Here is a 24,495-nt window from a genome sequence, read left to right as displayed (position 1 = left end):
GATTCAGACTGTTGATTTATGTGCCTTTAATTTTAGCGGGTAACTGCTAACATTAACGTAAAAAAGAAAGTGCACAATGACTGCGTGCTACTGGTGCTGACTTAGGGGGCGGCAACTTGGAGGTTAGCAAAGAAGCTCGAGAACAAGTTAAAGCGATGAAACGCGATGAAACGATAGCGATGAAACGCGATAGCGATGAAACGCAAAATAGCGATGAAACGAAAAATTTACTCATCACGTTAAGCGCCAGGAAGAGAGCAGAGTGGATCAGAGAGTGAACTGGGATAGCCGATATTCTATAGTGGACATTAGGAGAAAACAAATGGAGCTGTGCGGGCGATGTAATGCGCAGGGCAAATAACCCGTGGACCCTTAGAGTTACAAAATGGATGCCATGGGAAAGGATGCGCAGTCAAGGACGCCAGAAAGTTAGGTGGGTTGGTGAAATTAGGAAATTTGAAGGTGCAAGTTGGAATCAGCTGGCGGATGACAGGGGTAATTGGAGTTCGCTGGGACAGGCCGTCGTCCGGCAGTGCACATGAAAACGGGCTAATGATGGTGATGGATGTTAAGTAACAGCTGCATCTGCCTAATTTGTTTTAAGAACCCTAATTTGCGTTTAGCGTTAGAAAAAAACGTTAGCTGTACGTTTTGAACATTTTAAATGGAGTGTTCTCGTGACACCTAAATACTTATGCTGGTCAATATGTGTCAGGGGCTTGCCGCAGATATCGTATGCAAACTCAAACCTATTACATTTGTTAGTGATCCAATGGTAATCCGTTTTGGCGAAGGCTATGAACATGCCTGAGGATTCACACCAGTTTGCTACAAGCTCAAGATTTCTCTTTACCGTAATTTGATCCCATGGCATCCTGAACTGGACGCCGCCCACCACGGACGATTCCACCATCGGCTCATTTCTAGGTATAAAGTTTATTCCTCCTCCTCCTTGTATAATCAATCGTATGAAAGATAACACAGTCGCCCGGGAATAGTTTTACACTATTATAGGATCAAATGGAAACATCATATCAATAATATAGAAATAATCAACACCGGACCCAACACTAACACCTGGGGTACTCTAGAATAAACATACTGGTTGTTGAATGCACATCTTATGTTTCATTTGAAAAACTACTAAAAATAGTTCTTTTGTAAACCCTCTCCTGCTTGGGCAGCATTGCTGCCTGCAGTATTGTGTAAATAAATAAAAAATAAAAATATAAAGGACGAGAACAGGCGCCATTATTATCGACATATCCCTTTCCTTTACTTAGTTATGATGGAACCCATTTGTTCATGTGCGATGAAACACCCATCACCTCGATCTTACATATTAGCTTGGCATGAGTTACCTTGTTGAAGGCTTTACACAGCATCAATAAAGCCGATATCGACTTTATGGACAAACTAGTCAATTATTGCCACATGGTGAGTGTAAGTTGAAAAGCTGCGGCGAAAACGATGTTGTTTATTGCTGGTGATCTGGCTCTTGTCAATATATTGATTTAAATATTTAGCTAAGATGCGTTCTAACCGTTTGCATGGGATACATGATGATGATGCATGGGGTTTAATGGCGCAAGGGAAAATAATGACCAAAAAGCGCCAGGCCCGTGGTAATGAGTTTGAATGGAAGCGATGAATTACGAGTGGTGGATATGACGTGGCTGAAAGGGAGCCTAAAAATAGTTGCTGTAAAGTGCATAAAAGCTACTTGTATTAAGATTATGTAAATGACTAATGGCGTGTGCTATGAGCATTAAATATGCATTGCAAATAAATGTTACTACAGGCAAAACATGTCCAATGCGAAAATTGGCATGAAGCACTATTGCCTAAACAGAGCCCTTGAAACCTAAAGGCCTGGAGGCATGTGCTATACTAAACACTACCACAGCAGCATCCTCTGGCGGGAGGAGGTGCTACGAATATCTAGGGCTAATTACATGTAGTACTACGTCATTCAAGAAACCTAGGACTGCTTTGCTATTAAAAAGCGGTTCTTTGCCAAGAAACATACTGAGATGGAGAGGGACATGATAGCGGTATGCTAGGGGAAAATGTTTCTCTCTCTTTCGGCTTCCCTACCCGCCAGGAGGACATGGAGGGCGGTGAGCCTCTCACCACATCTACCACAGGTTGGTGGTTCATCGCCAGTCACCAGAAAACTGCGGGTGCCATATGTGTGTCTTATTCTGAGACGGCAGAATAGGACCTCCGTTCGTCGTGTTTTCGTTGCAGGGGGCCAGAATCCTAACTCTGGCTTAATCAAATGAAGCTTATTATTTCTTTCGGCATCCCACAAGCGTTGCCAGAGGCTTCGCAGTATTTTTCGCAAGAAAGGTTTCAAGTCTGTTTCAGGAACATCAACTGTATGATTAGTACCGTGTGATGTAGTTGATGTGCACGTACCCTCATTGCATCTATGGCGAGGAAGCCAGCATATTGTCAGATGTCTAGGAGATAAATAAATATTGCATACGTATGAGTAGAGCTCAATGAAAACTGAATATTTCTGTTTTCTTAAAGACATTAGTGCCTTTACGACACTTAAGAAGCCCTTGAATATTATTACCATCTGTAGTTTTAATCTTTTAATCTGTTTAACACCAGACAGTACTGCATAAGCTTCTGCAGTAAAGATACTTGTATGAGGGTTTAAAACGTCTGATTCAGAGAAAGAAGGACCAACAGCCGCATAAGATAAGCCAGCATGTGACTTTGACACGTTGGTGTAGAATTCAGAGCAAGAGTACCTCGATTGGAGTTCAAGGAAATGCATTGCTATTTCGAGTTCAGGAGCGTGCTTTGTGACCTCTATAAAGGATACATCGCATTCTATCACCTGCCACTGCCAGGGCGGTAACAGCATACCTGGAGGCATTAGACAGTGTTCGAGAAGTGCGACATCCATTTCTTCGCTAAGTTCTCTCACACGCAGTGAGAAAGGACGTCTCATAGAGGGTCGGTTATGAAAAAGTGTAGTACATGACAAATCGTTAACAGTTTTATAACACGGATGTTTATGATTAAAGTGGACTTTGAGGAAATACGTGAAGCTGATGTATGATCTCGGCAGATGGAGTGACCATTCATTCGATCCTACGTATAAGCTTTCAATAGGGCTTGTTCTGAAAGCACCGGTGGCCAGGCGGATACCTAGATGGTGAACGGGATCTAGCATCTTTAGTGCGCTTGGGGCGGCAGAGTGATATACTACAGCCCCATAATCCAGTCGCGAACGAATGAGGCTCTTGTAAAGATTCATTAAACCTTTCCTGTCGCTGCCCCATGATGTGTGAGATAAGATCTTCATGAGGTTCATTGTTTTTAGGCATTTTGCTTTGAGATATTTTATGTGGGGGATGAAAGTTAGCCTAAAGTCAAGTATGATGCCTAGAAACTTGTGTTCTTTGTTCACAGGTATTTGCTGTCCATGCAGTTCTACACAGGGATCTGGAATCAGGACTCTCTTTCTTGTGAAAAGAACACAAGAACTTTTGTGGGGATTAACTTTAAACCAGTTTTCCTATACCCATTTGGATATCTCGTTCAAGCCCTGCTGTAGCTGTCTCTCGCACACTGCGATGTTACAGGACTTGAAGCCTATTTGTAGGTCGTCTACGTAGACAGAATAAAAAATAGCCGGTGGTAATGAGGCACGGAGTGTGTTCATCTTCACGATAAACCGTATGCAGCTGAGCAAGCCTCCCTGGGTACACCAGTTTCCTGTATAAATGGACGTGACAATGCATTGCTGATTTTGACTAGGAAGGTACGATTAGACAGATAGTTTTCTATTAGGTTCAGCATATTGCCACGGATGCCCATTCCCGACAAGTCTCTCAACATTCCGTAACGCCACGTTGTGTCGTACGCCTTCTCTTTATCGAGGAATATCGATGAGAAAAACTGTTTATGTACGAATGCGTCCCGGATTTTTCCTTCAATGCGCACAAGATGATCAGCTGTGGATCACCCTTCTCTAAAGCCACACTGATAGGGGTCAAGCATTTTGTTCAGTTCAAGGAAATGTATGAGTCGTCGATTAACTATTTTTTCAAACAGTTTACAAAGGCAACTTATAAACTTACAATTGAGCTATGGGACGGTAACTTGCCGCCGAGGAGGGATCTTTACCTTGCTTCAATACAGGGATCCCCATCGCTTCTCTAGTAGCCCAAGGTATCCGGCATCCCAAATAGTGTTGAAAAGTGCGAGTAGTGTCAGTTGTGTATCAGGGTGTACGTTCTTAATCATGTCATACATGACTCTGTCAGGTCCCGGTGCAGAGCTCTTACATGCGATCAAGGCAGCTCTCAACTCGCCAATACAGAAAGGGCGGTTATACGATTCGTTCTGTTGACTTTGCATACAGATGACCTACATTCCTCTATCTGTTTATATTTAAGAAAGGATTGCGAATAATAGATTGAGCTTTAAACACGCTCAAAGTACTCCCCAAGACAGTCAGCCTGGTCCTGCAAAGTATTCCCTTGGTCATTCACCAGAGGCAACAGATTGATTCGTTGCTCCTTTAGCTTTCTTAAGCCGTTCCACACATTTGCCTCCTGTATGTATGAATTGATACCCGAGAGAAACCTCATCCAGCTTCCTCTCTTTGCCTGAGGTCGTGTCCGACTTCCCCGCGATTTAATGTGTTTAAATTGAATGAGATTTTCTGCATTTGTCGATCTACGCAATATGCCCCATGCCTTATTCTGTCTCTTTCGCGCCTCTCTGCAGTCTTCGATCCACCAGGGAACACGTCTTTTAAGTGAACGACCATTCGTTTGTGAGATACACTTTTCAGCAGCATCAATAATCAAAGCAGTAAAATATGCAACAGCATCGTCGATAATAAAATTGTTTCTAAAATCTTGTGGCAAATAAGTTGATTCATGAAAATGCTCCCAGTCAGCCGATGCGAATTTCCATAGAGGAATATTGGGAAGGTTATCATGCTGCGTTATTAAGTTTGAAGTTACGGGGAAGTGGTCACTTCCAAAAGGATTCTTAATGACATTCCATTAGGAATGTCTCACACATTCCATTCCTGACCATGACATTAGGTCAGGCAGAAGTGAAGCAGACCCAATTGCTAGATATATCGATGAGTACGAATCGTGTTGGGTGTTTGTGATGTGTGGTGCGCGACGGTCATATTTGTGGTGTGCGACAAGGTGCGGTGCATTCAAACAAGAAGCAGACGACAAGGAGAGCGCGCGCCAAGGCGAATTCCATGCTGATGGAAAACGACCACGCCGAAGAGCGTCCGGCGCATGGACACGCGGCGCAAGAAACAAAACAAAGAAAAAGTCATGCAATCGCAAAAGACCACGGAGCTTCAAGCAGCCAATGAACAAATAAAAAATCGGCCAGAGCGGCAGAAAAGCGAGCCGCGCTGGCAGTAGGGGCATAGAGAAAGAAAAAAAACTTTTTTTCTTTCTCTATGGTAGGGGGGAAGAGTTCCAGAAGCGGCACCAGGAGAAGGTCGGCCACCGGATCGGGGGTTGAAGACGGCCGTCGGGTTCCGGACCCAAACCACCAGGACTTCACCCGACCGGGACCGCCTGCTAACCCATTCCTGGGCGTCGCCACTCCATCCGTTCGGGAACTGCTACCCGAGGCCGGTGAGCGTCTGCGCCCGTGGGCAGAACATAAGCTGTCGGGCTACGAGCCCGAGTGCCACGACCAGCTGCCCGGCCAGAACGCCGCCGCCGTCTGCCCGTGCTGCCGAGCCGCCTGTCTTCTCCCTCCGAGGCAGAGCTGCCACGCTCTGGCAGCCTGTACGACGGTCCGATACAGCGACCTTTTGGAGAGACCAACACCGCTTGTCTCGTCGTCTCGTCTCCGCTGCTCCGCGTCGAGACTATAGTAAGCACACACGCATGCTTCCTGCCCGAACTTGCTGCTCGAACGTTTTGCGCCGTGATAGTCGTTTTGAGTGTTTGTTTTTATGGGTTAATTTTTGTTTCTGTTTTAATAAAAGATTGTGTGTTTTTCAATAAACGGCTTTGTCTTTAATGGGGTTGTTCCCCAATTGAAGAACCGTCTGCAGTCACGCTGCATCACAAATTGGCGTCCGCAGCGACAGGACAAAGCCGTTTGTTTGGATTCGTTTGCTAATATGAACAGCTTAAAATGTTGGCTAGCCGCGAGAGCTGTTGACTTTAGCGGAACGCATGGGGCTAGAGGGAGCAGAGCTAAAAGCGTGGTTAGACGAGCGGCAGGCGCGAGCGCGAGAAGAACGCGCTGCGCAACGAAAGGAATGGGCTGAAGAACGAGAAGCGAAAAAAGATCAGCTTGAGCGCGAGGCACGTGTTTTGCAGTTGCGTCTCAAGATCGCGGAGGCGGAAAGGGCACGCGCACGGGTAGAGATTTGCGAGTTGGAGTCGCAAGCAAACTCTATTGAGCAGGCGTTGGACGCGGGCTCCAGACTCAGCAGTTCGAAAAATCTGTCTAGCGATTGCACCGAACGCCGTCGCGATCTTCCGTTTGAAAAAGGCACTAAACAAGAGGGCAGCAGAGAAATGAACGAGAAACTAACCAGCCTATGTCCTGAAATTAACCTCAAGGGGGCTGAGAATAGCTCGGAGAGCAGGGAGCAGGCAACTACCAATGAAATTGAGGCACCCATGCGCATCTGTGCTAATAAATGCACATTCAATAAAGAGGCACAAATGCCTTCAGAAATCGCCGAGAGCTAGTGGGGCTGTACTATTCCGCGTGCAACCAAGTTAGCAAGGCCCATTAAGCTTCAACAATGTCACTCCCTCACCAGAGCAGGAATTGGCCTCCCTGTTGCAGTATTCGGCCACTACCTCCCTCATGGCTACTACAATTAACTCATGGCCCTCAGTCCCCAGTGGCTGCGGAGCACCTGACCATGGCGGTGGTCAGACCTGCGACACGACAGAGGGTGCTAATAATATCTGGGTCCGGATAGGCCGCCCCTGGAAACTGAACCTGGCAACGTTCAACACATGCACCCTATCGAGTGAGGCTAGCTTAGTAGGCCTATTGAGGAATTACAAGGCATTGGCTTGGATATAATTGGCCTTGGTGTGATTAGAACTGGTGAGGCTTATACGCTTATACAGTGCTGACAACGGCCACGTGCTCAGCTACAGAGGTCTTCCAGATAAGAGAGAACTGGGGGTATGATTTCTAGTCCATAATGACATGGACAAAATTGATGAAGAAATAGAACAGCTTTATGAAGAAGTTGAATTAGCAATGAGAAAGGTGCTAACTCAGTCGTCACTATATTCAACTACTTCTCTATCTTCAGTTGTATACTCGCTATGTACAAAGTCTTCGTCTTGCTCTTCTCCTAAGCTTTAATCAACTTCAGAATCTTCCGAATCACCTCTAAACGTATCACACATCTCTTCCTCGGGTGCTTCTTCTTCGATTGGCCCACCGATGTGAGAGCGCGCATGTTACTAGGGAGCGCTGACGTCATTATTAACGTCATACCACGTGCGCTCCGCACGGCTGTGCATTGGCTCCGCTCCCGCTCAACTCCATCCTGCCACCTGTGCCGCTGTTCCTACTCTCCGCTCACCTCCCTCCTTGACGATCACCACACTCTCTTCCCTCTCGAGAGCTTTCCCTCTCGCTATGCACTTGCCCCTCTCCCGACTTGTCTGTGCTGCGAACTTCGCTGCGCACGGACCGAGGTCGACTTTAACAGCTCTGCTGTAAAAGTTTTGTAGAAACAGGAGGTTTTCAAATGTTTCATGCTGTGTTTTTAACAGCGAAGCTGTTTAAGCCAGCCGTAAAAAGCGCGCGTTTCACGAAATTATCATCATCGGCACTGGCTCGAGCATCGTCGTCTTCTTCCGCAGCTGGCTCGTTGGCGCCCCTCGGTTAGCGCTCGTACTCGTTCTCGGCGTGCGCTCGTACCACTGCTCCCACGCGCGTTTCAGGAAAGTATCATCATCAGCACTGGCTCGAGTATCGTGGTCTTCTTCCGCAGCTGGCTCGTTGGCGCCCCTCGGTTAGCGCTCGTACTCGTTCTCGGCGTGCGCTCGTACCACTGCTCCCACGCGCGTTTCAGGAAAGTATCATCATCAGCACTGGCTCGAGTATCGTGGTCTTCTTCCGCAGCTGGCTCGTTGGCGCCCCTCGGTTAGCGCTCGTACTCGTTCTCGGCGTGCGCTCGTACCACTGCTCCCACGCGCGTTTCAGGAAAGTATCATCATCAGCACTGGCTCGAGTATCGTGGTCTTCTTCCGCAGCTGGCTCGTTGGCGCCCCTCGGTTAGCGCTCGTACTCGTTCTCGGCGTGCGCTCGTACCACTGCTCCCACGCGCGTTTCAGGAAAGTATCATCATCAGCACTGGCTCGAGCATCGTCGTCTTCTTCCGCAGCTGGCTCGTTGGCGCCCCTCGGTTAGCGCTCGTACTCGTTCTCGGCGTGCGCTCGTACCACTGCTCCCACGCGCGTTTCAGGAAAGTATCATCATCAGCACTGGCTCGAGTATCGTGGTCTTCTTCCGCAGCTGGCTCGTTGGCGCCCCTCGGTTAGCGCTCGTACTCGTTCTCGGCGTGCGCTCGTACCACTGCTCCCACCCGCGTTTCAGGAAAGTATCATCATCAGCACTGGCTCGAGCATCGTCGTCTTCTTCCGCAGCTGGATCGTTGGCGCCCCTCGGTTAGCGCTCGTACCACTGCTCCCACGCGCGTTTCAGGAAAGTATCATCATCAGCACTGGCTCGAGTATCGTGGTCTTCTTCCGCAGCTGGCTCGTTGTCGCCCCTCGGTTAGCGCTCGTACTCGTTCTCGGCGTGCGCTCGTACCACTGCTCCCACGTGCGTTTCAGGAAAGTATCATCATCAGCACTGGCTCGAGTATCGTGGTCCTGTTCCGCAGCTGGCTCGTTGGCGCCCCTCGGTTAGCGCTCGTACTCGTTCTCGGCGTGCGCTCGTACCACTGCTCCCACGCGCGTTTCAGGAAAGTATCATCATCAGCACTGGCTCGAGCATCGTCGTCTTCTTCCGCAGCTGGCTCGTTGGCGCCCCTCGGTTAGCGCTCGTACTCGTTCTCGGCGTGCGCTCGTACCACTGCTCCCACGCGCGTTTCAGGAAAGTATCATCATCAGCACTGGCTCGAGTATCGTGGTCTTCTTCCGCAGCTGGCTCGTTGGCGCCCCTCGGTTAGCGCTCGTACTCGTTCTCGGCGTGCGCTCGTACCACTGCTCCCACGCGCGTTTCAGGAAAGTATCATCATCAGCACTGGCTCGAGTGTCGTCGTCTGCTTCCGCAGCTGGCTCGTTGGTGCCCCTCGGTTAGCGCTCGTACTCGTTCTCGGCGTGCGCTCGTACCACTGCTCCCACGCGCGTTTCAGGAAAGTATCATCATCAGCACTGGCTCGAGTGTCGTCGTCTGCTTCCGCAGCTGGCTCGTTGGTGCCCTCGGTTAGCGCTCGTACTCGTTCTCGGCATGCGCTCGTACCACTGCTCCCACGCGCGTTTCAGGAAAGTATCATCATCAGCACTGGCTCGAGTGTCGTCGTCTGCTTCCGCAGCTGGCTCGTTGGTGCCCCTCGGTTAGCGCTCGTACTCGTTCTCGGCATGCGCTCGTACCACTGCTCCCACGCGCGTTTCAGGAAAGTATCATCATCAGCACTGGCTCGAGCATCGTCGTCTTCTTCCGCAGCTGGCTCGTTGGCGCCCCTCGGTTAGCGCTCGTACTCGTTCTCGGCGTGCGCTCGTACCACTGCTCCCACGCGCGTTTCAGGAAAGTATCATCATCAGCACTGGCTCGAGTGTCGTCGTCTGCTTCCGCAGCTGGCTCGTTGGTGCCCCTCGGTTAGCGCTCGTACTCGTTCTCGGCATGCGCTCGTACCACTGCTCCCACGCGCGTTTCAGGAAAGTATCATCATCAGCACTGGCTCGAGCGTCGTCGTCTTCTTCCGCAGCTGGCTCGTTGGCGCCCCTCGGTTAGCGCTCGTACTCGTTCTCGGCGTGCGCTCGTACCACTGCTCCCACGCGCGTTTCAGGAAAGTATCATCATCAGCACTGGCTCGAGTGTCCTCGTCTGCTTCCGCAGCTGGCTCGTTGGTGCCCCTCGGTTAGCGCTCGTACTCGTTCTCGGCATGCACTCGTACCACTGCTCCCACGCGCGTTTCAGGAAAGTATCATCATCAGCACTGGCTCGAGCATCGTCGTCGTCTTCCGCAGCTGGCTCGTTGGCGCCCCTCGGTTAGCGCTCGTACTCGTTCTCGGCGTGCGCTCGTACCACTGCTCCCACGCGCGTTTCAGGAAAGTATCATCATCAGCACTGGCTCGAGTATCGTGGTCTTCTTCCGCAGCTGGCTCGTTGGCGCCCCTCGGTTAGCGCTCGTACTCGTTCTCGGCATGCGCTCGTACCACTGCTCCCACGCGCGTTTCAGGAAAGTATCATCATCAGCACTGGCTCGAGTGTCGTCGTCTTCTTCCGCAGCTGGCTCGTTGGCGCCCCTCGGTTAGCGCTCGTACTCGTTCTCGGCATGCGCTCGTACCACTGCTCCCACGCGCGTTTCAGGAAAGTATCATCATCAGCACTGGCTCGAGCATCGTCGTCTTCTTCCGCAGCTGGCTCGTTGGCGCCCCTCGGTTAGCGCTCGTACTCGTTCTCGGCGTGCGCTCGTACCACTGCTCCCACGCGCGTTTCAGGAAAGTATCATCATCAGCACTGGCTCGAGCATCGTCGTCGTTCTTCCGCAGCTGGCTCGTTGGCGCCCCTCGGTTAGCGCTCGTACTCGTTCTCGGCGTGCGCTCGTACCACTGCTCCCACGCGCGGTTTCAGGAAAGTATCATCATCAGCACTGGCTCGAGCATCGTCGTCTTCTTCCGCAGCTGGCTCGTTGGCGCCCCTCGGTTAGCGCTCGTACTCGTTCTCGGCGTGCGCTTGTACCACTGCTCCCACGCGCGTTTCAGGAAAGTATCATCATCAGCACTGGCTCGAGCATCGTCGTCGTCTTCCGCAGCTGGCTCGTTGGCGCCCCTCGGTTAGCGCTCGTACTCGTTCTCGGCGTGCGCTCGTACCACTGCTCCCACGCGCGTTTCAGGAAAGTATCATCATCAGCACTGGCTCGAGTATCGTGGTCTTCTTCCGCAGCTGGCTCGTTGGCGCCCCTCGGTTAGCGCTCGTACTCGTTCTCGGCATGCGCTCGTACCACTGCTCCCACGCGCGTTTCAGGAAAGTATCATCATCTGGCACTGGCTCGAGAATCGTCGTCTTCTTCCGCAGCTGGCTCGTTGGCGCCCCTCGGTTAGCGCTCGTACTCGTTCTCGGCGTGCGCTCGTACCACTGCTCCCACGCGCGTTTCAGGAAAGTATCATCATCAGCACTGGCTCGAGTATCGTGGTCTTCTTCCGCAGCTGGCTCGTTGGCGCCCCTCGGTTAGCGCTCGTACTCGTTCTCGGCGTGCGCTCGTACCACTGCTCCCACGCGCGTTTCAGGAAAGTATCATCATCAGCACTGGCTCGAGCATCGTCGTCTTCTTCCGCAGCTGGCTCGTTGGCGCCCCTCGGTTAGCGCTCGTACTCGTTCTCGGCGTGCGCTCGTACCACTGCTCCCACGCGCGTTTCAGGAAAGTATCATCATCAGCACTGGCTCGAGTATCGTGGTCTTCTTCCGCAGCTGGCTCGTTGGCGCCCCTCGGTTAGCGCTCGTACTCGTTCTCGGCGTGCGCTCGTACCACTGCTCCCACGCGCGTTTCAGGAAAGTATCATCATCAGCACTGGCTCGAGTATCGTCGTCTTCTTCCGCAGCTGGCTCGTTGGCGCCCCTCGGTTAGCGCTCGTACTCGTTCTCGGCGTGCGCTCGTACCACTGCTCCCACGCGCGTTTCAGGAAAGTATCATCATCAGCACTGGCTCGAGCATCGTCGTCTTCTTCCGCAGCTGGCTCGTTGGCGCCCCTCGGTTAGCGCTCGTACTCGTTCTCGGCGTGCGCTCGTACCACTGCTCCCACGCGCGTTTCAGGAAAGTATCATCACCAGCACTGGCTCGAGTATCGTGGTCTTCTTCCGCAGCTGGCTCGTTGGCGCCCCTCGGTTAGCGCTCGTACTCGTTCTCGGCATGCGCTCGTACCACTGCTCCCACGCGCGTTTCAGGAAAGTATCATCATCAGCACTGGCTCGAGTGTCGTCGTCTGCTTCCGCAGCTGGCTCGTTGGTGCCCCTCGGTTAGCGCTCGTACTCGTTCTCGGCATGCGCTCGTACCACTGCTCCCACGCGCGTTTCAGGAAAGTATCATCATCAGCACTGGCTCGAGTGTCGTCGTCTGCTTCCGCAGCTGGCTCGTTGGTGCCCCTCGGTTAGCGCTCGTACTCGTTCTCGGCATGCGCTCGTACCACTGCTCCCACGCGCGTTTCAGGAAAGTATCATCATCAGCACTGGCTCGAGTGTCGTCGTCTGCTTCCGCAGCTGGCTCGTTGGCGCCCCTCGGTTAGCGCTCGTACTCGTTCTCGGCGTGCGCTCGTACCACTGCTCCCACGCGCGTTTCAGGAAAGTATCATCATCAGCACTGGCTCGAGTGTCGTCGTCTGCTTCCGCAGCTGGCTCGTTGGTGCCCCTCGGTTAGCGCTCGTACTCGTTCTCGGCATGCGCTCGTACCACTGCTCCCACGCGCGTTTCAGGAAAGTATCATCATCAGCACTGGCTCGAGCGTCGTCGTCTTCTTCCGCAGCTGGCTCGTTGGCGCCCCTCGGTTAGCGCTCGTACTCGTTCTCGGCGTGCGCTCGTACCACTGCTCCCACGCGCGTTTCAGGAAAGTATCATCATCAGCACTGGCTCGAGTGTCCTCGTATGCTTCCGCAGCTGGCTCGTTGGTGCCCCTCGGTTAGCGCTCGTACTCGTTCTCGGCATGCGCTCGTACCACTGCTCCCACGCGCGTTTCAGGAAAGTATCATCATCAGCACTGGCTCGAGCACCGTCGTCTTCTTCCGCAGCTGGCTCGTTGGCGCCCCTCGGTTAGCGCTCGTACTCGTTCTCGGCGTGCGCTCGTACCACTGCTCCCACGCGCGTTTCAGGAAAGTATCATCATCAGCACTGGCTCGAGTGTCGTCGTTTTCTTCCGCAGCTGGCTCGTTGGTGCCCCTCGGTTAGCGCTCGTACTCGTTCTCGGCATGCGCTCGTACCACTGCTCCCACGCGCGTTTCAGGAAAGTATCATCATCAGCACTGGCTCGAGCGTCGTCGTCTTCTTCCGCAGCTGGCTCGTTGGCGCCCCTCGGTTAGCGCTCGTACTCGTTCTCGGCAGTGCGCTCGTACCACTGCTCCCACGCGCGTTTCAGGAAAGTATCATCATCAGCACTGGCTCGAGTGTCCGTCGTATGCTTCCGCAGCTGGCTCGTTGGTGCCCCTCGGTTAGCGCTCGTACTCGTTCTCGGCATGCGCTCGTACCACTGCTCCCACGCGCGTTTCAGGAAAGTATCATCATCAGCACTGGCTCGAGCACCGTCGTCTTCTTCCGCAGCTGGCTCGTTGGTGCCCCTCGGTTAGCGCTCGTACTCGTTCTCGGCATGCGCTCGTACCACTGCTCCCACGCGCGTTTCAGGAAAGTATCATCATCAGCACTGGCTCGAGTGTCGTCGTCTGCTTCCGCAGCTGGCTCGTTGGCGCCCCTCGGTTAGCGCTCGTACTCGTTCTCGGCGTGCGCTCGTACCACTGCTCCCACGCGCGTTTCAGGAAAGTATCATCATCAGCACTGGCTCGAGTGTCGTCGTCTGCTTCCGCAGCTGGCTCGTTGGTGCCCCTCGGTTAGCGCTCGTACTCGTTCTCGGCATGCGCTCGTACCACTGCTCCCACGCGCGTTTCAGGAAAGTATCATCATCAGCACTGGCTCGAGCGTCGTCGTCTTCTTCCGCAGCTGGCTCGTTGGCGCCCCTCGGTTAGCGCTCGTACTCGTTCTCGGCGTGCGCTCGTACCACTGCTCCCACGCGCGTTTCAGGAAAGTATCATCATCAGCACTGGCTCGAGTGTCCTCGTATGCTTCCGCAGCTGGCTCGTTGGTGCCCCTCGGTTAGCGCTCGTACTCGTTCTCGGCATGCGCTCGTACCACTGCTCCCACGCGCGTTTCAGGAAAGTATCATCATCAGCACTGGCTCGAGCACCGTCGTCTTCTTCCGCAGCTGGCTCGTTGGCGCCCCTCGGTTAGCGCTCGTACTCGTTCTCGGCGTGCGCTCGTACCACTGCTCCCACGCGCGTTTCAGGAAAGTATCATCATCAGCACTGGCTCGAGTGTCCTCGTATGCTTCCGCAGCTGGCTCGTTGGTGCCCCTCGGTTAGCGCTCGTACTCGTTCTCGGCATGCGCTCGTACCACTGCTCCCACGCGCGTTTCAGGAAAGTATCATCATCAGCACTGGCTCGAGCGTCGTCGTCTTCTTCCGCAGCTGGCTCGTTGGCGCCCCTCGGTTAGCGCTCGTACTCGTTCTCGGCGTGCGCTCGTACCACTGCTCCCACGCGCGTTTCAGGAAAGTATCATCATCAGCACTGGCTCGAGTGTCCTCGTATGCTTCCGCAGCTGGCTCGTTGGTGCCCCTCGGTTAGCGCTCGTACTCGTTCTCGGCATGCGCTCGTACCACTGCTCCCACGCGCGTTTCAGGAAAGTATCATCATCAGCACTGGCTCGAGCACCGTCGTCTTCTTCCGCAGCTGGCTCGTTGGCGCCCCTCGGTTAGCGCTCGTACTCGTTCTCGGCGTGCGCTCGTACCACTGCTCCCACGCGCGTTTCAGGAAAGTATCATCATCAGCACTGGCTCGAGTGTCGTCGTCTGCTTCCGCAGCTGGCTCGTTGGTGCCCCTCGGTTAGCGCTCGTACTCGTTCTCGGCATGCGCTCGTACCACTGCTCCCACGCGCGTTTCAGGAAAGTATCATCATCAGCACTGGCTCGAGCATCGTCGTCTTCTTCCGCAGCTGGCTCGTTGGCGCCCCTCGGTTAGCGCTCGTACTCGTTCTCGGCGTGCCCTCGTACCACTGCTCCCACGCGCGTTTCAGGAAAGTATCATCATCAGCACTGGCTCGAGTGTCGTCGTCTGCTTCCGCAGCTGGCTCGTTGGTGCTCCTTGGTTAGCGCTCGTACTCGTGCTCGGCACGCGCTCATGCCACTGCTCCCGCGTTCGTCGTCGTCTCCCACAGCTGGCTGCGTGACCGCTAATCATTCCAGCATGCAATTTCACTCCTCTTCTGTCATCGTAATGGGGAGGCAAAGCTTACACTAGGCCGCGCAAAACTCGAGACACGACGAAGCTGGCCGATCGATTGCGTCTCCTGGTAGTAGCTAGGTTGAACTTGGCTATGTCGAGGTTGAATTTAGTTGTATCTAGGTTGAACTTGGTAGCAGCTAGGTTCGGCCTTGGCTATGCCTTAGTTGAGCTTGGTTATGCCAGGTATATGCTAGGTTATGACGCAATCGATCGGCCAATTTCGCTGTGTCTCAAGCTTCGCATGGCCTAGTGAAAGCTTTGCCGTTTTTTTTTTTCGTAAATGGGAATGCGGCCGCCAGGGCCGCGAATCGAACTGGGTTATTGTATACTCAGCACGAGAGTGCCATTGCAACGGATTTACCGCTGTAGGTGAAATAGCATGGGAAACTATTTAGAGGAGCTGTCTTTTGTCTATAATATAGGTGCTGTCTGAGTTTATCACTGAAAGTATTGAATGCTGTTTTAGATGTTGAAAATGCACCAATTTGTTTTTCCTCCAACGAATGCCTGCGGAAAGGCGATCCTTTCCTGTTTCCTCAACTCCGGCAGATGCTATATTACGATGAGGCGAAAGAAGCCAGCAAGCCGCAGAGCCTGATCACAGTTATTCCCTTTGAGGAGCGAGAAATTGAGCTAGAATGAGCTCCGGTTTTGGATACCCTCGCATTTTTTACGATGAGATGAGGCCCCTCAAAAGGGTGGCATAATGCACGTTTTCGAATCCAAGGCGAACCGCAATTCCTTATTCAAAATGCGCCCGTCTGCCAGAGCTTTATTGGATCCCAGATGGGCTGAGAGGCGAGGCACCCAGCCACAAGTGCTGACTGGCGTCATTCCCGCTTCAGCGGCGAGAAATTGAGTCACTTCAAAACCTTGCGACTGGAAGAAATGCGAAGCGTGCTCGATGTTTCAACTTCGTCGGTAAATTCGCACAACACACTTCGGAGCAGGTGCGACAAACCTGCAACTCCGAACGAAAGTGGCAGACCGCAAGACATTTGCTAAGCATGCCAAGGCCGATAATTTTGGAACGTTGCCAAATGGGTGGCATTTATTGCCTGCCGGAATTCCGCGCCACACAGCAGTGCTTTGACATATGACACAAATTACGTATTTTTGGCATTAGAAGCTTTCAAGCTAATTTCGTACTCAAATGTAGACGAATAGGCTTGTGCTTGTCCAGTGAAATCGAAAATCTATTTTAAACGCTAAAGGAAGCACCCCATGAATGCCTGCACTCATGCTTATAGTCTGATCCGTGTAAGTTATTGACAGACTAACTTGACCCATTTATAGCTAAGGCGTCAATATTGGTTGACACACACCGAAAATTGCCATTTTTTCCAGGTTTGTTCATTGATATGGATCGGATTTGTAATACATTATAATAATTAGCAATAAGAAATAAAAGGTAAACGTGTGACAACCAAACATAAAAAGATGACATCAACCCACCTTAATGGCTTAGTGGCTATGGAGTTCACCTGCTAATATCACGGTGGGTGCTTGAGTTTTTAGCATAGCAGTGAGAGTTTTGATACATGCGAAATCCAGAGGCTCTTGTGTACGTTAGAAATAAAGAACGGCGGGCCGGTAAGTTAATCCCGGGCTTGCTAATTTACGGCGCCTATTACGGCTTAGTGCTTCTTCGGGGCTTTAGAATTCGCGAGTCAATCAATGAATTGATAAATGAATAAATCAATCAAATGAAGGCATTTAATTTTGGTGGAATCCTAACGTGAGGCATGTGTGGTATGATCACACGTTGCTGATTGCCTGAAAGTCAGAGCACCCAGCGCAAAGGATACATTACACGTAAGACATCATCCTTGATTGGACACTACAACGACTTCTTCTTGGACCCATCTCCGCCACCATTAAGTCACCATCTTGGAAGTCGAATTTGCATAAGCACCATAGAGCGCGGGACCGGACCCTGGTCGTCAAAATAACTAAAAGCGGCGCTCGTTGTGTCTCGTTCCTCCTACGTTGTGTGTGCTAGCGCTTCCAATCACCCATGCACTACGTGTTTGCCCATGCATGTTACCCATGCATTTTGATGTTTGCTTGTGCGATTACCGCGTCCCTACCAGCAGCGCGTCGGCGCCGTGTCTGTAGTTACGGAGCAATGTAAGCTTTCTGTTTTCACGAATGACTGTCTTCTCTACTGATCCAGAAGCGAACATTCTTCAAATCTAGCGTTGTAAGCGAGGAATTTTTTCCGGAATCTGTGCGAGAGAAGAGGGATGGGGGTGAGAGGTTCCCAGAATGAATCAATCTGTGCGCATGACATTTAGGTATCTGTAGAGACTTTTTATATTGTAATATGAACTTTTTCATAGGTGTAGCACTTTTGTTCACCATTATGAGATAATAATATGCTGAAATTGACCATGGCTGAATTACTCATACTACAGGATGCTGACCTTACCTGTGTAGAACGGTAAACATCAAACATTTTTACACCCATAAGGATGTGAATAGGGGTGTTTATGTAGTTACACCCACCAGTGCACACTTTTAGCTCCTATATTGCTAAAAACACAATCCTAAATCTGTATGCCACACATAAGGTGTGAATGTGCACAAAGAAGGGTGCTAAATCGACAACAGAAGGGTGTTGAACACAAGGATGCATGCATAAATCTGGGCACAGGAACGTGTATACGCCCACGCATTGAACAATATCTGTATGTATTAAACTTTTTTCCAAGATACTGATGTTAGTGATATGACCGCCACTCCAAAATGTACACTCTAAGAAAAAAGGACGAAATGGGGTATCGAGGTTAGTCCTTTTGGGGAGTAACTGACTTGCCACAACCATTCGTCCTTTTGGGGAGTAATTGCGAGGGGATGAACTGTTACTCCCCATGCGGTTACTCCATCAAGGGGACTAACAGTTGCTCTTTTCCGATGCCCCTCAAGGGAGTAACGGTCATTTTTTCCGATGTTCCGCAAGGATGCAATTGACGAAATGAGCTATTTACACGCTGATATGAAAAAAAAGGCTATTGAGGTGACAAAAAAAAGCGCTTACGCATCAGGATTCGAACTGACGTCCTCTGGCGCACAAGTCGGGTACCCTAACCACTATACCACGGCAGCCCTTTTTTTCATGGTATTTAATACATTAACACGTCATCCAATAAAACATTCACTAATTGTGCATAGTCATAGAAAGGTGGGTACAATGAGTCACACACAGAAAAACAGAAGAAGCACTGTTCCGCTTTAAAAGGGTGGTAAGGCTAAGCACCTCACCAAAATGGGGTACCAGTCCGGTTGAACATCAAGTCCATCATAAACATTCTTTAGGTGCACAGTCATCTGGATGAAATTTACTCTTGTGGGTACAACCGGTTCGGCGTTGCGGTCCATCATTCGCGTCTTCCACAGACTGTGCATTCCCATGAGAAAGAACGTGTCGAAAGGTGCACTGTCATCATGGGTCGGCAGCAGATATCGCACTGTATGGGGGTTGATTTCAAGGTCTTTCTTTAGAGTCCGTTGGAGGATATCCCAAAATAGAATGGCATCTTTGCAGCCAATAAAACAGTGTTCAATTGTCTGTGGCACATCACAAAGACGACAATTAACAGAAGTCACAAATATACCCTTTTTCTGTAGCCATGTTTTTACCGTTAAAGTTTCACTATGAAGTTTGTAAAAGAATGTTTTGCAGCATGGGGATATATACATTTTACGAACTCGCTTTAGTACATCGTGGCCTGGCCATTCAATGTATAGTGATCGGTAAAATGGAGGCGGAAAAAGCATGGCAGGTAAATCTTTGTATAACTTTTTACGCGACACGGAGTACAAGTATTCAGTAGAAAACCGAACTGTCAGGAAACGAACCGCCAAATAAACCTCCTGCATGAACCCCAACAAGCATAAAGGCGAAGAAAAATTTGAAGAAACAACTAAATCGGGTAAAGCATCAACAAGTGTGACTTGCATGAATGACCGAATTATAGGATGTGAAGGATCGCGAAAAAAGAAGAAACGGGACACTATTTGCCGCACGTAAAGATGCACTAAGCCGAGCCCACCCTCACTAACTGGTCAAAAAATTGTCTCTCCTCATGGGCTCGAAAGTGGAAGACCATATGAAAGTTGCAAAAATTCGGTGAAAGCGTTGGATGTACAGCCTGGCACAGTGAATAACTTGCAATACGTAGTAAATTTTAGTTGCTAAAAACTTATTGCAGGCTTCAGCCCTTCCGAAAATAGAAAGTCGGTATGGAACGAATGTCTGAGCGTAACTTTGCAAGGCTGAAACCCATTCTTTCCAATAGTGCGCGCTTAATTTATATGCGTCTAGCGGCACGCCAAGATACGTTGGCGGAACATCAGTCCACTTAATGCCTGCAAACTGTTCTGGCTTATAACACCAGGAGCCGAACCATAAGCCTAAGCTTTTCGGGGAGTTCATTTGTGCTCCTGATACGCTGCCAAATTTCTCTATTGTAGCTACAACCTTTTCAACACTAGGCTTATCTGTGCAGAAAAACGCTAGATCATCTGCGTAAGCTAGCACTTTAACCTCAATACCCAGTATGTTGAAGCCATGGATGGAACTTGACTGAATTATGCTTAAGCATAGTGGTTCCAGGTAAAGGGCGAAGAGTAGTGGGGACATCGGGCATCCTTGTTTTACCAAAGAGCAGATAGCAACGGGTTTGGAGAGATGTACATTAATAACTAAACGAGTAGAACAATGGGTGTAGCAAAGCCTAACTCCTTTAAGCACAATGGAGCCAACATTGGCGTGTTCCAGAAGAGAAAATAAATAGGAATGACTGACTCGATCAAAAGCTTTAGCAAGGTCTACTTGGAGCATTGCAAGCTGCTCAGTGGAACCGTAACAGTACTCAAGAAGTGTACGGGCGATATGTATATTGGTCTGAATTGATCGACCTCTAATTCCGCACGTCTGATGGGAACCAATGAGAATCGACATCGCAAATTGTAATCTATTAGATAAAACTTTTGCAAAGATTTTATAATCAACGTTTGACAACGTGACTGGTCTGTAGCTTTCAACAGAAAACAGTTTTTCCTTATCTGAGCTTTTTGGGATTAAAACTGTGTGGTTTTTGCAAAAAGATTGTGGAAGGGCGTCCATCTCTAAACTTGTAATAAATATATCCAATAATATGGAACTCATAATCCCTTTGAACGCTTTGTAAAATTCGCTTGAAAGTCCATCAGGACCGGGGGTTTTCGATAACGGCAGCTGATCAATAGCTTGCTCAATTTCTTGAATGGTAACAGTACCACTGATGAATGCACACTCCTCATTCTGTAAAGGTTTTACTAGAGACACAAAACTCTCTAAGACTTTTGCATCATGATCTTCGGGAGGTGCACTGAACAAAGCATTGTAGTAACTTTCAAATTGTGATATTATGTCATTCGTATTTGTTACAAGACTACCTTTGGATTAGATTTCCGAAATTACCTTTGAAGTACCGTGACGTCGCTCATCAAATAAAGCTTGACGTGTTGGCTGTTCAGAGTGCAAAGCACCGCTGTTTCGAGATCGAACTCGCGCACCTCGGTAACGCAGTGCGTCATGCTTTTGTAACTCACATTTAATAATTTCCATATCTTCTATGTAAGTGCCGGGCATTTCGCATTTCATCTCGTAAATGCTATTTAGGCTCTTGAGAAGCATTTTTTCTTCTTTCTTTCTATAAAATGATTTCACCGACCCAATTTCCATAGCCCCTGTGCGAACCTCTTGCTTAAAGAGTTCCCAAGCAGCAAATAATGGCAAGTCTGTAGAAAAACAAGTTGTTAGGGCCATACGCACACGATTGATAAATTGCTGATCATTTAGAAGCTCAGAGTTAAGTTTCCAGAGTGCCCAGTGTGGTCGGAAATTGGTTACAGATTACTCACCAATTTTTGCGATAACCATAAAATGATCAGAGAACGAAACTGGGGTAGTACTACAAGACAGTCCTCGGGAGAGGAGTGATGAAGAGACATAAATTCGATCAAGGCGGGCATAAGAGTGACCTTGAATTCGTGTATAAGAGCAAGAACCCTGTCCCGACGCTCCTATGTCTATGAGCCCTGCATTCTCTATCACGTTAGACAAAACTTCACCACTCCTGTCTCGCTGAATGTTAATCCCACTTCGATCACTGGGATCACATACACAATTAAAATCTCCCATTAACACAATGCAGCGTTCACAGTCCAGTAGATTAGACACAGTATCAAATAAAAGAATTCGTTTGGCAGCGTCATTAATTGCGTAGAGGTTGCCGGGTGTGCCATTCGCCATGGCATACCCTCCAACACAAAATCGCAGTATATGTATCGGCCTTCAGCGTCCACGTGGTAACTAATTGGTAAAAACAAAGTAGGCTCTTTTTCAGAAACAGGAAGCAGCCAGCGCATAACCCAAGGGCGTGTGAAACGCAGACATTATATTCAGACAGAAAAGGTCGCAAGGCCCTTTCTGTTTCGTCATCACTCTCAATCTTCGGCTCCTGCACGGCGACGAAGTCGAGGTGATGCCTAGATAAAAGCCGGCGAAGCTCTGCCTGTTTCTGCAAAGACCTAAGGCCCCGTACATTCAAAGTTGCGAAGAGAAGTTGCTGTGTCAGCGCCATGGTGACTAACCACTATACGGACCTAATTATCTATGTGGTCGGTCCTTGAGGGCAACGGTGAGACTCCCTCCGAACCCCCAACAGGCCTCGTGGACCGTGATCGTCGGCACTTTCCTGAGTGTTTCGATGTCTTGCGGCGACGTGCTTTTCTTGTGGTACTGGTCGTGTCGCTGTCCGTGCTTGTTTTTGATGTGTTTGTCGCGCGGCGCTTCGGAATTGATGCATCCGCGTTACTTCGTCTGTCCTCTACCAGCACAGGGCACGTGTCGAGAAGCTTGGGTGAAGCAGATGGTTCATTTTCGGCTGCCTCTTTAGCTTGCTGGGCAGGAACTGGCCGTGTGATTACGGGCGCCTCATTGCACTGTTGCTTGGACTGATCATCGGTCGCTTTGCTACCTTCCTTGTCCTTGGGCGGTTGTGCGCTGACATTGTCTTTTACATCTAGACGAGACTTGCCGGCACAACTGGTCTCCGCGGCAGAAGGAACATCTCCGGTCGCGTCGAGAACCTCTGTGGCGTCCATTATGTGTTCTTGCACGCATTCATCAGGAGGTCGTGTCCTATGTCGTAACTTGTCGGCGTATGTTACCACACATTCTTCAGCTGTGTGGCCAAAGCGCCGGCAGTCTTCACAACGTGGAGTTCTGCAGTTGCGACGAATGTGGCCAACCTTGTTACAGCGGAGACAAAGCGGGGGTCTGCCTGAAATCAGTACAAGGCTCTGCACTCCACAGACAGGTAGGAGATGTGGAACGTCACCCACACCTACTCCGTCAGCAAGAGACAGCACCACGTCACGATTTAAAGTACGCATTTCTTCCATCTCCGATACTCTCCAGCTTTCTGCTGATATAGATGTCACTTTCCCGTATGCCTGGAGTGAATCTCGAATGTAGGCGTCTTCCAAACGCTCAGGTAGCCATAAAAGCTTCATTTTTACTTCCGTGGGCTCAGGGTCCATGACGATGCAGCGTCTTCCTTTCACTGATGAATCCCCGCACGTGACTAGATTTGATTTTGTCATTGGTGACTTGCACGTCACCATCCACACGTGCGACATCTGAAATTGGCCAATGGAACTTATTTCCTTTAGGTCAATAACATTCCGAAGGGCGTCTCTGAAGTCTTGGGCTCTGTACGGTCGACCAGCTAAGTCAGCATGCAGGAAAACAGAGTCCACAACCAGCTTACCGGTAGGAAGACGAGGTAGCACAATACGGTAGTCATTGCTGCTGGCTGACGCCAGAGCAGCACCTCGGCCAGAGGCCGATAAATCCTTTGGAGCGGAGAACATGAAAAACGCGACCGTTCGGAACGCCGTCTTCTTTTTTCTCCCACGGCAGCTCGCTTCACAAGACGCGATACTGAGACGAGGTTACGGATCGAAACGCAGGTGTGGCAATGCAAGAGATTCGGCATTTTGTCTATGCTATGCGGGGAGAGTCTAGCGCTGTGTGTACTTGCAACCATGCGACTGCAAAAAGAAAGTTGCCCGATTACGCGATTAGACATTACGCGGTGTACGGACATACGTGTAGCGAGCGTATACTGGGCACGCAAGACGACAGAGAAGGCGAACTTATCTGTCACTTAGCGTGCCCAGTTTGAGCTACATATCGCTTCACTTAAGTTCGTAATCTCCTTGGAACGGTTGGAACTTAGGTACTATTGACCAAGAACATGTGGCAGACCATCAATGACTTGCGCGTTTAATGTGTATCGTTCACTTATGGCTTGCACATGACTTCCATGTGTCCTTCACACTCTACATTTTAAATTTCACACAATTTTCACAAGAAGAGACAAAGTGCTGCTTCGCATGTAGTTCAATAGACAGTGCACGAACTTCAAAATATTCACGATTTATAGACAATACGGTTTTCGGCGCACCACTCCACGACACGGACGAAAACAGCGAAATGTTTGGGGAGTAACTGTTGCCGTTCGTCCTGCCGTTGCTCTCTTTTCGACCAGGGACTAAACACTTACTCCCCAAAATTTGCACACGACACGCACACTCCTGCAGTTAGTCCTTTGAGGGACGAAAGCGCCATTTTTAGGACTAACTGCCCAGTTACTCCCGTTTTCCCCGGGATTTTTCTTAGAGTGTATGACCCCGAAAAAGTACACACATTCACTTACAATTTCATTTCACTTACACACATTCATTAAAATTAAATTTAGGGCTCACTGTTATGCTACAATTAAATTAGACACCTTTAACAAACTACAGTGGCAGAATGAAAACACGCAAGGAACTTGCACAATCTTGCGCAAATGGCGCTGCTCTGTTTCCCAACAAAAAATGGTGAACCTGAACGAGCTCTCAGCATACATTGCTAAACACACAGTGTCATGCAGTTATACGAGCCTCTACATGTAGAACAGCATCAACATACAGTTTGCTTCGCGAAGCCATAATGAAGACTTTTATAGTGTTACGCCCGCGAAAGGCGTTTATTGAACAGCCAGCCAGGCAGAGTTAGTCGCGACGGCCTTGATCAGCTGAGCGCCTGTCGAGATTCAGCTAGCCAGCCGCACGTCGTCTTTCTCTTCACCCGTCTTGGATGCCCCACATTCTGTTAAGGCGTAAACCTCGAAAGCACGTAAAAGTGTCACATTTCCCTCCACGCAGACGAAGCCCACCGGGTAAGTC

General features: G+C 50.1%; 1 protein-coding gene across 1 annotated transcript in view; it reads right to left on the bottom strand.

Moving 5' to 3' along the window:
- The window catches only part of LOC119462344 (uncharacterized), a 37,586-nt gene extending 14,453 nt beyond the window's left edge, over positions 1-23,133 (bottom strand). Inside the window, exon 1 of the mRNA XM_037723687.1 lies at positions 22,074-23,133. Within this exon, the coding sequence (XP_037579615.1) occupies positions 22,074-23,133 (1,060 nt within the window). The remainder of the gene's footprint in view (positions 1-22,073) is intronic.
- Positions 23,134-24,495: the final 1,362 nt, after the last annotated feature.

The sequence above is a fragment of the Dermacentor silvarum genome, chromosome 8, assembly GCF_013339745.2.
Source record: "Dermacentor silvarum isolate Dsil-2018 chromosome 8, BIME_Dsil_1.4, whole genome shotgun sequence".
Taxonomy (NCBI): Eukaryota; Metazoa; Arthropoda; class Arachnida; order Ixodida; family Ixodidae; genus Dermacentor; species Dermacentor silvarum.
This window is presented reverse-complemented; position numbering and strand designations above follow the sequence as displayed.